The sequence below is a fragment of the Tachyglossus aculeatus genome, chromosome 2 (assembly GCF_015852505.1).
Source record: "Tachyglossus aculeatus isolate mTacAcu1 chromosome 2, mTacAcu1.pri, whole genome shotgun sequence".
Taxonomy (NCBI): Eukaryota; Metazoa; Chordata; class Mammalia; order Monotremata; family Tachyglossidae; genus Tachyglossus; species Tachyglossus aculeatus.
The window spans coordinates 75,746,340-75,758,557 of NC_052067.1; the positions used below are offsets into that span (position 1 = coordinate 75,746,340).

At 42.4% G+C, this 12,218-nt stretch overlaps 1 protein-coding gene across 1 annotated transcript in view; it reads right to left on the bottom strand.

Moving 5' to 3' along the window:
* VTA1 (vesicle trafficking 1) overlaps positions 1-12,218 on the bottom strand; it is a 101,462-nt gene that overhangs the window by 59,200 nt on the left and 30,044 nt on the right. Inside the window, exons 2-4 of the mRNA XM_038770523.1 lie at positions 8,841-8,935; positions 4,053-4,180; positions 3,309-3,384 (exon numbers count right to left, since the gene is read on the bottom strand). Coding sequence (XP_038626451.1) covers positions 3,309-3,384; positions 4,053-4,180; positions 8,841-8,935 — 299 coding nt within the window. The remainder of the gene's footprint in view (positions 1-3,308; positions 3,385-4,052; positions 4,181-8,840; positions 8,936-12,218) is intronic.

Below are 12,218 nucleotides of genomic sequence, written 5' to 3' on the forward strand. Positions count from 1 at the left end.
TTCCAAAACCTTGCCCATGGCCCACATCTCTCCTGAAAACCCTCACAGCCTTCCTCTTTTCATCACTGAAAAACTTCCTCACCATGGTTCCAAAGCTACCCACCTACTCAACGCACCTTACCATCTGCCCTTCACCTGCAACCCTGCAACTTGTTGTCTTCACGCCAAGCCAACCTTCTAAATTTATCTCGCTCTAATTTCTCTGGCCTCCACCTCTTCACTCATGCTATTTCCCAGCTTGGAACGCCATCTCTCCCTCAATCCAACAGTCAGCAGCTCAACCCACCTTAAAACCCCACCTCCTCCAACAAGCCTTCCCTAACTTTCCGTATAAACTCATCAAACCATCCCTAGTATTTATGAACTTATTTATACCCACTCTCAAAATTCATGCTTATGTTTTATCCACTATCTAGTTTGACCACTCCAGCTGTAAATATTTTTATGTTTATCCCCATTTAGGGAACCTGTCAATTGTTTATTCTCTATTTCCCAAGCAACTAGTACAGTGAACTGCACTAAAGGGGTGCTCGATAAATATTACTTGCATGATAATGTTCTGTTCTGTTGGGAGTCCAACAGTCACTGGAGCCACAGCCATGGATTTCCTAACTTTCTACAGGTTCGGAAGACATGTTCTCGTGGTCTCTTCCCACTACCTACAATATGGCAAAATGTTAGGCCTGATGGTGAAGGGAAGGGGCAACTGTGGGTGGTTTAAAGGTAGAAGGCCTTATTCACAGTGCATGCTAGCACTCTTATTCCCTAACTGCAATACGACCACGAATCAGACAACTGGTGCTCATGATTGCTTACTAAAATAAGCCAGCATTGGTTGATTTTTGGATACGAACTTGAGCAAACTATTTTAAATACAAAGATTTACCAGCATCTTAAAAAACTGTCAAGAATTTGTCTTCAGCTCGAAAGTTTGCAAAACTTTCGAAAGTCTGCCATGTGAGCATAAATCAACTAACTGATAGAACATTCTTTATAACTATAGAATCAAAAACAGTTCTTCCATTAAACAATTACATTTGAAAAAATATACAGAGAAAAAATGATCATTTGCTATCCTAACAGGCAAATATTAAAATTTTACCATTTTATGCAAAAATGGTGTCACACATTTGGGAAATATGTAATTTCTAAAATCCTTTAGACAAATGGCACTTTCATTTCACCTTTCTGAATCCTAATTTTATGTCTGTAAAATTCAGTAAGAGGAAGCCAGAAATGAAGAGTTAACTAAAAAGACCCTCAGATTCCTTTTGTCTAGTATTCAAATAATCGCTATAGATTTTTGCCCACAATAACTTTCCTTCTTCATTTCCTTCAAATATTTTTTTTCCTCACTTCTCTAATTTTCTTTATCCTGACCTTTCTTTTTCCTTCCTCCACCGCCTAGTTTCCTATCTTCTTCCTCTCACATATATTGTTTTCCTTCCTTTTAACTCTTTGGAGCTACAGGTGGGAACAGGAAGATGTGGAAGCAAATGGATGGAGGCATCTCAACTCTTGTTTCATTTTACTTTGTTTTTATAAGAGGCTTCTGCACTTTGCCTGTTTTCATGGTGAAAGTTCAGGCGAAAATATGAATCCAGATGCTGGTCTACAGAGTAGACAGTACATATTCATTCATTCACTCATTCATTCAATCATATTTATTGAGCACTTACTGTGTGCAGAGCACTGTACTAAGCGCTTGGGAAGTACAAGTTGGCAACATATAGAGATGGTCCCTACCCAACAGCAGACTCACAGTCTAGAAGGGGGAAACAGACAACAAAACAAATTAACAAAATAAAATAAATAGAATAAATATGTACAAATAAAATAGAGTAATAAATACGTACAAACATATATACATATATACAGGTGCTGTGGGGAGGGGAAGGAGGAAAGCCGGGGGGGATGGGGAGGAAGGGGAGAGGAAGGAGGAGGCTCAGTCTGGGAAGGCCTCCTGGAGGAGGTGATCTCTCAGTAGGGCTTTGAAGGAAGAGAGCTAGCTTGGCAGATGTGCGGAGGGAGGGCATCCCAGGCCAGGGGGATGGCGTGGGCCGGGGGTCGACAGCGGGACAGGCAAGAATGAGGCACGGTGAGTAGATTAGCGGCAGAGGAGCGGAGGGTGCGGGCTGGGCTGGAGAAGGAGAGAAGGGAGGTGAGGTAGGAGGGGGCAAGGTGATGGACAGCCTTGAAGCTGAGGGTGAGGAGTTTTTGCCTGATGCGTAGGTTGATTGGTAGCCACTGGAGATTTTTGAGGAGGGGAGTAACAGTCCAGAGCGTTTCTGCACAAAGACAATCCGGGCAGCGGCGTGAAGTATGGATTGAAGTGCGGAGAGACAGGAGGATGGGAGATCGGAGAGGAGGCTGATGCAGTAATCCAGTTGGGATAGGATGAGAGACTGAACGAGCAGGGTAGCGGTTTGGATGGAGAGGAAAGGGCGGATCTTGGCAATGTTGCGGAGCTGAGACCGGCAGGTTTCAGTGATGGATTGGATGTGAGGGGTGAACGAGAGAGTGGAGTCGAGGATGACACCAAGGTTGCGGGCTTGTGAGACGGGAAGGACGGTAGTGCAAAAATATGGGAAAGTCAGGGAGAGGGCAGGGTTTGGGAGGGAAGATAAGGAGTTCAGTCTTGGACATGCTGAGTTTTAGATGGCGGGCAGACATCCAGATGGAGATGTCCTGAAGGCAGGAGGAGATGCGAGCCTGGAGGGAGGGAGAGAGAGCAGGGGCAGAGATGTAGATTTGGGTGTCATCAGCGTAGAGATGATATTTTGATTGGGGAAATCAAGGAGGAATTGGAATATATCCTGTCACTCCAGAAGAATAGAGATTAATCTCCATTTGCCTTTCAACCTATTTTGTGCAACAACGTTCGACAACGCAGTACGGTGTGTCAAAAATGACATTAAATAAATTTCCAGTTACCCCGAGAAACAAGTCAATATAAACATAAAAGTAAAAAAATAAAATAAAATTGAAAACCTTTAACATAAGCAGAAGAATGCTCTATTTTGAGACTACTCAAGAAGTGAACACACAAGACAAAAATGGTTATGAATCAATTAAAAATAGAGTGCCATAATCTACCACTACACCTATAGATGATTAAGGTTAATTTCTAACCCGAACCTGGAACTCCCTTCATGTAACTAAACACTGTCATCAGCATCCCAGAACTAATGCCTCTGAATCCTCTGTAAGAGGCACATTATCGTATAACACACACAGAGATGAACTAACGGAAAAACGAATCCAAAAGGCACGGCAATAACATACTTTTTGTATAGGCATACACTTACTTCATCACTGAGTTCCCCAAAAACTGTTAAGACATCTATTAGAAGACTTGCAGTATAGAAAGACTTGATCATATTTCTGCAAGAAACAAACATTAATTTGGCTTTTAACTTGACAAGTTAATGATTAAGTGGGCAATATGTCAAAAATATATTAAAATTTGAATTGATTAAAATAATTTTGAAATATAGGCCTTCCACCTTCCCAAAAATTAGAGTACAGATAAGATAGAGTTTAAATGTACATGATAGCAATTCATTAATCAATCAATGGCATTTATGTCAATGTGTGCTTACTGTGTGCACAACATTTTACTAAGTGCTTAGGAAAGTAAAATAAACAGATTCAAATGTCACGTAAAATATATTTTTTCCAGGGCAGAACACATTTCCTATAAAGGTTTCAAATTTGATTGTATGACAAAATCTAAAATCAGCTAGTAAAAATTGTTAGGTACAGCATTTTACTTTAGAAGAGATAATCTATGCCAAGGTTTGCAATTCAACTATTGCTCTGATAAACGTAACAGTAGTTTTCAAAACTCCCTTGAAAGGACCGTTATTATCATGGGAAAATGATATGGAAATGTTAATAAAAATGATACATACTGTATTTGGGATGAATCCATTTTAACATGTGAAATTACTGTCCATTAATAAGAAGGATACTTGTCTCCCAAAGACAAACGAAAAAAAATCAAACTTACAAAATAAAATAAAGTAACTTTTCTTTGACTTTTCACTTACTTATGAAATCTTCCAGCTCGATCTTCATTGTCCGCATACAGAAACATCTTCAGAGCGTAAGTCTCCAAATGGGCACAACCAACTATTTCCTGAGTGATAGCTTCATTGTCACCCAACTGCTTCTTAAGCTGAAATAAAGCAAAAGTAACTATTTTAAGTTAGTGTTTCTGGGATAACAGTGGTTCACAGTGTCCAAGGCAGCCTAGAAGTCAAAGAGGATTAAGACAGAAGAAGTAGATTACTGGGATATTGGAAAAGAGAGGCTTCAGTGGAATGAAGGGGCAGAAATCAGACTGTAGTGAGTCAAGAAGGGAGGTGGAGGAGTGGAAGTAGAGGCAGCAACCATTCCTCAACCATTTGAGGAATTTAGGCAGGTATGAAAGGAAGGGGATGAGGCGACAGAATAGGGGTGATATAGGTTTACAGTCCCCGGTCCCTACTGGGGGTACTTTCCAGGCCCGATCCCAAGTGGGAGTAATTTCCAGTTTCTACGCTCCAGTGCTCAAAGGCCACATGTCCCAAGCGGCAGCAGCATCCAGGCTCCAGTCTAGGAGGCCACAGCTTACAGTCTCTGGCCTCGAGAGGTAGCGGTTTCCAGTTACCGGTCCAAGTGGTGGTAGTTTCTAGTCCAATGGCTCTAACAAAGGGCACTTCCAATTTCCGGTCCTGGCTGCTCCAGCTTACGGTCCTCCGTCCCCAGTGGTGATCGTTTCCAGTCCCTGGTCCTGAATGTGAGTAACTTCTAGTCTCCAGTTCCAAGTGATGACAGTTTTCAGTTTCCAGTCAGCTTCCAGTCCTGGGCCTGAGTGGCACCAATTTCCAGTCTTGGTCTGAAGTGACAGCAGCTTCCAGGTCTCCGGTTCAGAGTGGTGATGGTTTCCAGTCCTCGACTTGAATGGAGGCTGTTTCCAAGCTCTAGTCCTGGGGGCCACAGCTTACAGTTGCTGGTCCTATATTCCAGCCTGCATACTAATGCTAACCTTCTCACTGTACCTCAATCTCCATCATCTCACAACCAACCTCTCACCCATGTCCTGCCCCTGGCCTGAAACGCCCTTCCTCCTCATATCCGACAGACAATAACTCTTCCCCGCTTCAAAGCCTTAATGAGAGCCCATCTCCTCCAAGAGGCCTTCCCTGACTAAGCCCTCCTTTCCTTTTTTCCCCACTCCCTTCTGCATCACCCTGACTTGCTCCCTTTATTCACCCCCCTCCCAGCCCCATAGCACTTATGTATATATCTGTAATTTATTTATATTAATGTCTGTCGCCCCCTTTACTGTAAGCACATTGTGGGCAGGGAACATATCTGTTTATCATTGTATCGTACTCTCCCAAGTCCTTTGTACAATGCTCTGCACACGGTAAGGGCTCAATAAATATGACTGTCTGACTGACTTGCTGGTCTCGAGGGGTAGCTTCCAGACTCGAGTGGGAGTAGCTTCCAGTCTCAGTTCCAAATGGTGGCAATCTCCAGTCTCCACTCCTCAGTGGAGGCAGTTTCCAGCCCCTGATCTCGAGTGGCGGCGGTTTTCAGTCTTCCATTCCAAGTGGCAGCAGCTTTCAGTACCCGGTCCTGAGTGGAGGCAGTTTCCAGTCCCTGGGTCTGTGATGGCACCCGCCGTCCTGAGTGGTGGCCGTTTCCAGTTCCCAATTCCAAATAGTGTTAGCATCCAGTCCTGAATGGTGGCAGTTCTCAGTTCCTTGTCTACAGTGGTGATAGATTCAAGTCCCCCGTGGCAGCATTTTTCAGCCTCTAGTCCCTCGTCACGGCAGCTTCTGGTCTGCAGTCTGCAGACCCAGCAGTTTCCAGTCCCTGGTCCACACTGGAGACAGTTTCCAGTTCACAGTCACGAGTGGCCACAGTTTCCAGTCCATGGCCTTGATGGGTACTGTCGGTGTCCTGACAATTGCTTTTCATCTCACTTCCTTTCCAAAGTGGCTACCAGTTCCTCATCAGACTGGTCTTTTAAGGGCTTTTTCTCTGTAACAAGGTTTTTATTCAGATATGATTTTGTCCTCTGAAGTGTTTTCTGACTAATGTAGTTTCTTTACTTTACTTGGAGTTTGGTTTTAAATCTCAGACCTTTTGCCCACATAGTTGCCTCTCCTCCTTTCTGTTTGCGCACAGTAATGAGCCCACTAACACATTTCATTTTCTCTCTCTGTTGCTCTCTGTCTCTCTCTTTCTGCTGACCCCTTATACCGATTCCATGTGCGGGCAGAAAGCCTTTTTGTGTATATATATACGCAAGAGCTTGTTTCTTAATAACTTCAGAAGTAAAATGTACAAAAACTTCAAGATATCAAATAGCATTAGTTGCCTGCACTTTGAACTTACAACGTACATGTCAAATTATCATTACAACTTAGTGGTAAATATGTGGTTTTTCTACATATAAAGAAAGCATTTTCTTTAGCCTTAATTTTAGGTGAGGCTCTAGTGAAAAAGGAATTTCAGTTTTACCTCAAATGGCTTAGAGGCCTGAAGATGTGTTGGAATGCATAGTTTGAGCACTGCAGAGTAATTCAAAGACCTCTTTTCAAAGATGTTGCAGGAAGCCTCAGGTTTCCTAATAAAATCACTAAAATAAATAACACTGCTCCAGCTACAACAGGTGGATTTAGGTCTTCTGAATAGACTTACTGTTTGAATTTAAGGAAATCTTGGGCTATCCCTATAGAACAAAAAACAGAAATAACTACACATGACACTAGCTTACAGTTTCTATATTGCCAAAAGACTTTGAAAGGAAGCTTTGAATCCTAGAATACTACTGTTTTTTCAGAGGGTGTATATGCATAAAATGAAATCTCATAGGCTAGACATCTGCAACACTGAAAGCCTGGCAGTCAAGCAAAAAGCATACAGACGCAAGCCAAAAGCACAGTCCATACCAACTTTTCATACTACACACACAATCCTTAGCTCTGTCCACCACATAAACATGGCTGTTGGTTCATTATCAAGACAGTACCAAACTGTTGGAACTTTTGGAAGTGTACCTTTTGGCATTAGATTTTTACATTAAAATGTATAATCGTCTATTAAAATGATGCTCTTTTTTCTTATTTTACCAGAAAGGCATTAGCCACTAGTAAAGTTCCATTACTGAAGAAACATAAAACTTCACTTTCAGCTAGACTTGGCATGTATTAAGTTCAAAGCGCAGCTGCATGCATTTGTCCTTATTTTAATTTATTACTTTTCAACTTGCACAGTCATAGAGGGCCTTGCCTGGAACTGGACCTAGGCCTTAGGCTGAATTTTTTTTAAAAAGCTTCGATCTTGGAGTGACTGATAGATATCACCACTGCTCTGATGCTCAGTGACAGAAGGCTAGGAAGAAAAGGACTCTCCTCCTTAGGCTGAAGGTGCTCTGAGAGAAGTAGCAACCCATTCAACCCTGCTTTACTGGTTTCTCCCAGCAAGTCCCCATCCTTCCTGGTTCTCCCTGTCATTGTTCTTTGGTCCTGTTCTTGACCTGGACAGGAATCAACTCATCAAAAATGTCAACTAAGTCAGGACTCCTACTGCGTTTATCGGCAACAACTGCTAAGCATGGAATAGAGGAAAAAGTCGTGGCATGACCACTCATTTTCCTTTTCCTTTAGGCTTCCTTACTGCTCTAACTTGTCTATCTCACCAACAACCCCTCGACCATCTGCTGCCTCTCCCATTTCGCATTGGACAATCACTCTCCGCACCTCAGAGCCTTATTAAAATAAGATCTCTTCCAAAGGGCCTTCCTCAAATCAGCCCTCATTTTCCCTTATTCCCTCTCCCTTCTGCATCATCCTTACACTTGGATCTGTACCCTTTATTTACTCCAACCTCAGCACCTATGTGCAGATCTGTAATTTATTTTAATGGCTGTCTCCCTCTCTAGACTGTAAGCTCCTTGTGGGAAGGGAAAATTTCGCCCAACTCTATTAAACTGTTCTCCCCCTCTAGACTGCAAGCTCGCTGTGGGCAGGAAATATATCTTTATTTTACTGTACTCTCCCAAGCGCTTAGTACAGTGCTCTGTACACAATAAATACCACTGACAAGACTGAGTGACTACTGTCCCAAGTGCTTAAAATCACTACTCTACACACAGTAAGCATTCAAATATCACTGATTGATTGCTTGCACCTATTTTCTTTGGAAGAATAACTGAGCCATTCACTTGTCTCCAGCTCTATCCGCCACATTCCTTTCAACCCTGCACCTGAGATAACAATGATTTTCCAGGGCTTTCTCTTCTTTCTAGCACAAGAACCTGGTTTCTACTACCCCTGGAAGAGGAAAAAAAGTTGTGTGTTCATCCCCATTATGGATCCCAAAGTTTATGAGAGAAACCTTGAAATAACATTGTTCTAGAATGTCTAAAAAATAATGTTTTAGAATGGATCTAGTGTTTAGTTAAGTTTCTTCAGATTTTATTTTTGGAAAGCGTGAATAACATTAACACTAATTTCCTTATAGGAAGGCTCACATTAGAAAATGAACTTAAATTCTAGCTACAGTGAACTTTCTGCCTTTTGTAATATTTTTAGAAATAAGACGGCTTTCAGGATATGAGAATGTTTGCAGTGTATCTGATTATTTTTTTTTCTCTCCTCTAGGAAGCCCCAGAAGGAAAAAAAGTTTAAGGTATCTCAGTTCTAGAGGACACAGTTGATTATTTCTTCCTATTCTGGCTCAAAGACATAAAATATCTTCAAATGATTCACACTAAAGTTGTTTACATCTAAATAGCGCTTTAAATATCAATTGAAATGAGGCACCAGTTTTGAACTTACAGCTTCTAGCTGATCCATAAGTTTTGATAAAAACTTGCGGCATTCTGGAGTTTTACTGTCAAGCTTCATTCCTGTTTGCATAGCATATAATCGACCTGCAAAAGAGAAGAAAACATTGTGAGCAATGGGCATTTTCATTTCATCGTCATCATCATCATCATCAATCGTATTTATTGAGCGCTTACTATGTGCAGAGCACTGTACTAAGCGCTTGGGAAGTACAAATTGGCAACATATAGAGACAGTCCCTACCCAACAGTGGGCTCACTTCTATAGTAAAAGTCTAAATTAGGAGAAACGAATCATAAAAATATTTCAAAAAATGTCATTTCTTAAACTGAAACTACTAAACTGTAGGGATAATCAAGGTCCCAGTGTGGAATTTTCATAAGCACCTTAGCTAAAATTTAACATGAAGGTTTCCAAAGGTGATGATTTAAACGACTGGGGGCTATGAAGACATAATCCAAGCAGGGCTGCAAGAAGATTTAAAATGGATTTAAATTTTAGAGGAGTCATGGGGAGTGGAGATAAATTTTGCAAGGGTTTTCATTCTTCCTCTTCTCTCTCCCCCATTGCCAAACCCATTCTGAACACTCTGTTCAACCCACCCCATGCCCTAAAGAAAAGTTGGCATCCACAAAAAGGATAAGAGAAAAATCAAGGAATATCGACAGAAGGAATTGAGACCTTAGTTCAGAATCACAACAAACTGTAACTAGCTGAAACCCACAAAACATTTACAGATAGCTTAAGGTCCTGGCTTTCACTTTTTATCTGCACTTCAGTTATTGCCCTCTTCATCATTTTGTATCTGTTTGCTTTTATCACCCAGTAATTCGGAACCATCTTCTTTCCTGTTGCTTTTTGTTGCTTGTTCCACTGTGCCTGGAAGTAAACGACAAATTCACTTCCCAGTGTGCTATATGGTATGAGGCTTGTACCTGTTTGTACTTCAAACTTGTACTTCCCAAGTGCTTAGTACAGTGCTCTGCACACAGTAAGCGCTCAATAAATACGACAATGAATGAATGAGGCAGACACAAGACAGATGGGAATCTGGCTACTGTTCCAGACAGAAGTTGTCATGGCCACCAGTGCTACAGGGATACCATTCTACCAGAAATGTCTGGGAGAAGCTCAAGTGCACTCATTCTGTCCAATAAAGAGCAGGAGATGGCATAGCAGGAGACATGCCAGTCTTTGCTAGGCTTCAGTTGCTAACCCTCCTACCTCTACTCTGGGTTGGTAGTTAGGATGAGAACTTCCAAAAGGTGAACTCTGCTTTTCTGTCTTCTTTCTTTTCCTTCCTTTCCCTCCCTCCTTCCCAGCTAAGAATGCACATTATAAATTTGATATTGAAAATGTAAACATTTTCCAGTTTAGGACTAGAATAATAACACTTACAATCACCAATCTACTTCACATAAGGCTTAAAATAACTATATTCATTCATTCATTCAATCGTATTTATTGAGCACTTACTGTGTGCAGAGCACTGTACTAAGCGCTTGGAAAGTACAAGTCGGCAACACATAGAGATGGTCCCTACCCAACAACAGGCCCACAGTCTAGAAGGGGGAGACAGACAACAAAACAAAACATGTATACGGTGTCAAAAATCGTCAGAACAAATAGAATTAAAGCTATATGCACATCATTAACAAAATAAATAGAATAGTATATATGTACAGGTAAAATAGAGTAATAAATCTGTTCAAATATATCCAGGTGATGTGGGGAGGGGAAGGAGGTAGGGCGGTGGGGATAGGGAGGAGGAGAGGAAAAAGGGGGCTCAGTCTGAGAAGGCCTCCTGGAGAAGGTGAGCTCTCAGTAGGGGACCTAAAAATCTAAGTAAATTTTCATCCTGATATATGTGAAAAGGCCAAAAATTCCATTGTAATTTTCATCAGAAACAACTGGAGAGTCTGCATATAGAGTACACAACAGTCTAAGTGCCAAGAAAAAGGAAACTATGTAGATTTTTTGTGAAAACCATTTTAAGCTTAAATGAAGTCATCAAAAAAACCAATTAATTCAGGTCTGGGAAGGATGACTGTGACCAAAAGAAACTGACAAATAATTTCTAACTTTATCTAGCATTTCATTTTAGCCCACCCTCCAAACTACCAAGGGGGCCTCATCATCTCCCACTCCCCAATTCTCACTGGGAAATGGGAGGAGTTGGCCTCCTTGTTCCCCAAAGTCACTATTGTACAATCCCATCCCCAATCCCTTTCTTTTCCTACCTTTGTAGACCACATCATCTGCCACTCTAGTTACTCGTTGCCGTTATTTACCCCACCTCCAGATCCCACCTCTAACTTTCTGAACCATTCCTGTACCTCTCAGTTTCCTTCTTTTTCTGTCCCTACCTACACTGACCCTTTGGGGACTTCAACATCCACATGACTGTTCTCGATCATCTTTAGGCTGCCCATTTTCTTTCCCTCCAACTCCACTGGCATCCTGCTCCACCCCACCTCACCCACTCACCGACTTGACCACATGATCGATCTCACCATCTCTACCTGCTGTACAACTTCTAACCTGCCGAAATTCTAACTGAGAAGTCGCATGGCCCAGTGAAAACAGCTTGGGTCTGGGAATAAGAGGACCTGAGTTCTAGTCCCGGCTCTGTCAACTACTCCCCTCCTCAAAATTCTCCAGTGGCTACCAACCAACCTTCGCATCAGGCAAAAACTCCTCACCCTCGGCTTCAAGGCTGTCCATCACCTCACCTCCCTTCTCTCCTTCTACAGCCCAGCCCGTACCCTCCACTCCTCTGCCGCTAATCTCCTCCCCCTGCCTCGTTCTCGCCTGTTCCGCCGTCGACCCCCGGCCCATGTCACCCCCCTGGCCTGGAATGCCCTCCCTCTGCCCGTCCACCAAGCTAGCTCTCTTCCTCCCTTCTGGGCCCTACTGAGAGCTCACCTCCTCCAGGAGGCCTACCCAGACTGAGCCCCCTCCTTCCTTTTCCCCTCCTCTCCCCTCCATCCCCCCGCCTTACCTCCTTCCCTTCCCCACAGCACCTGTATATATGTATATAGGCTTGTACATATTTATTACTCTATTTTACTTGTAGGTATCTATTCTATTTATTTTATTTTGTTAATATGTTTGATTTTGCTCTGTCTCCCCCTTCTAGACTGTGAGCCCACTGTTGGGTAGGGACCGTCTCTATATGTTGCCAACTTGTACTTCCCAAGCGCTTAGTACAGTGCTCTGCACACAGTAAGCGCTCAATAAATACGATTGATTGATTGACTGACTGACTCCCAAGTCCGTGTTCTTTCCACTAAGCCACGCTGGTTTGTCAAATGCATCTAGTTAAGGGCCTAAAAATTTCCTCCAAAACATAGTACCATTTAGGGCTCC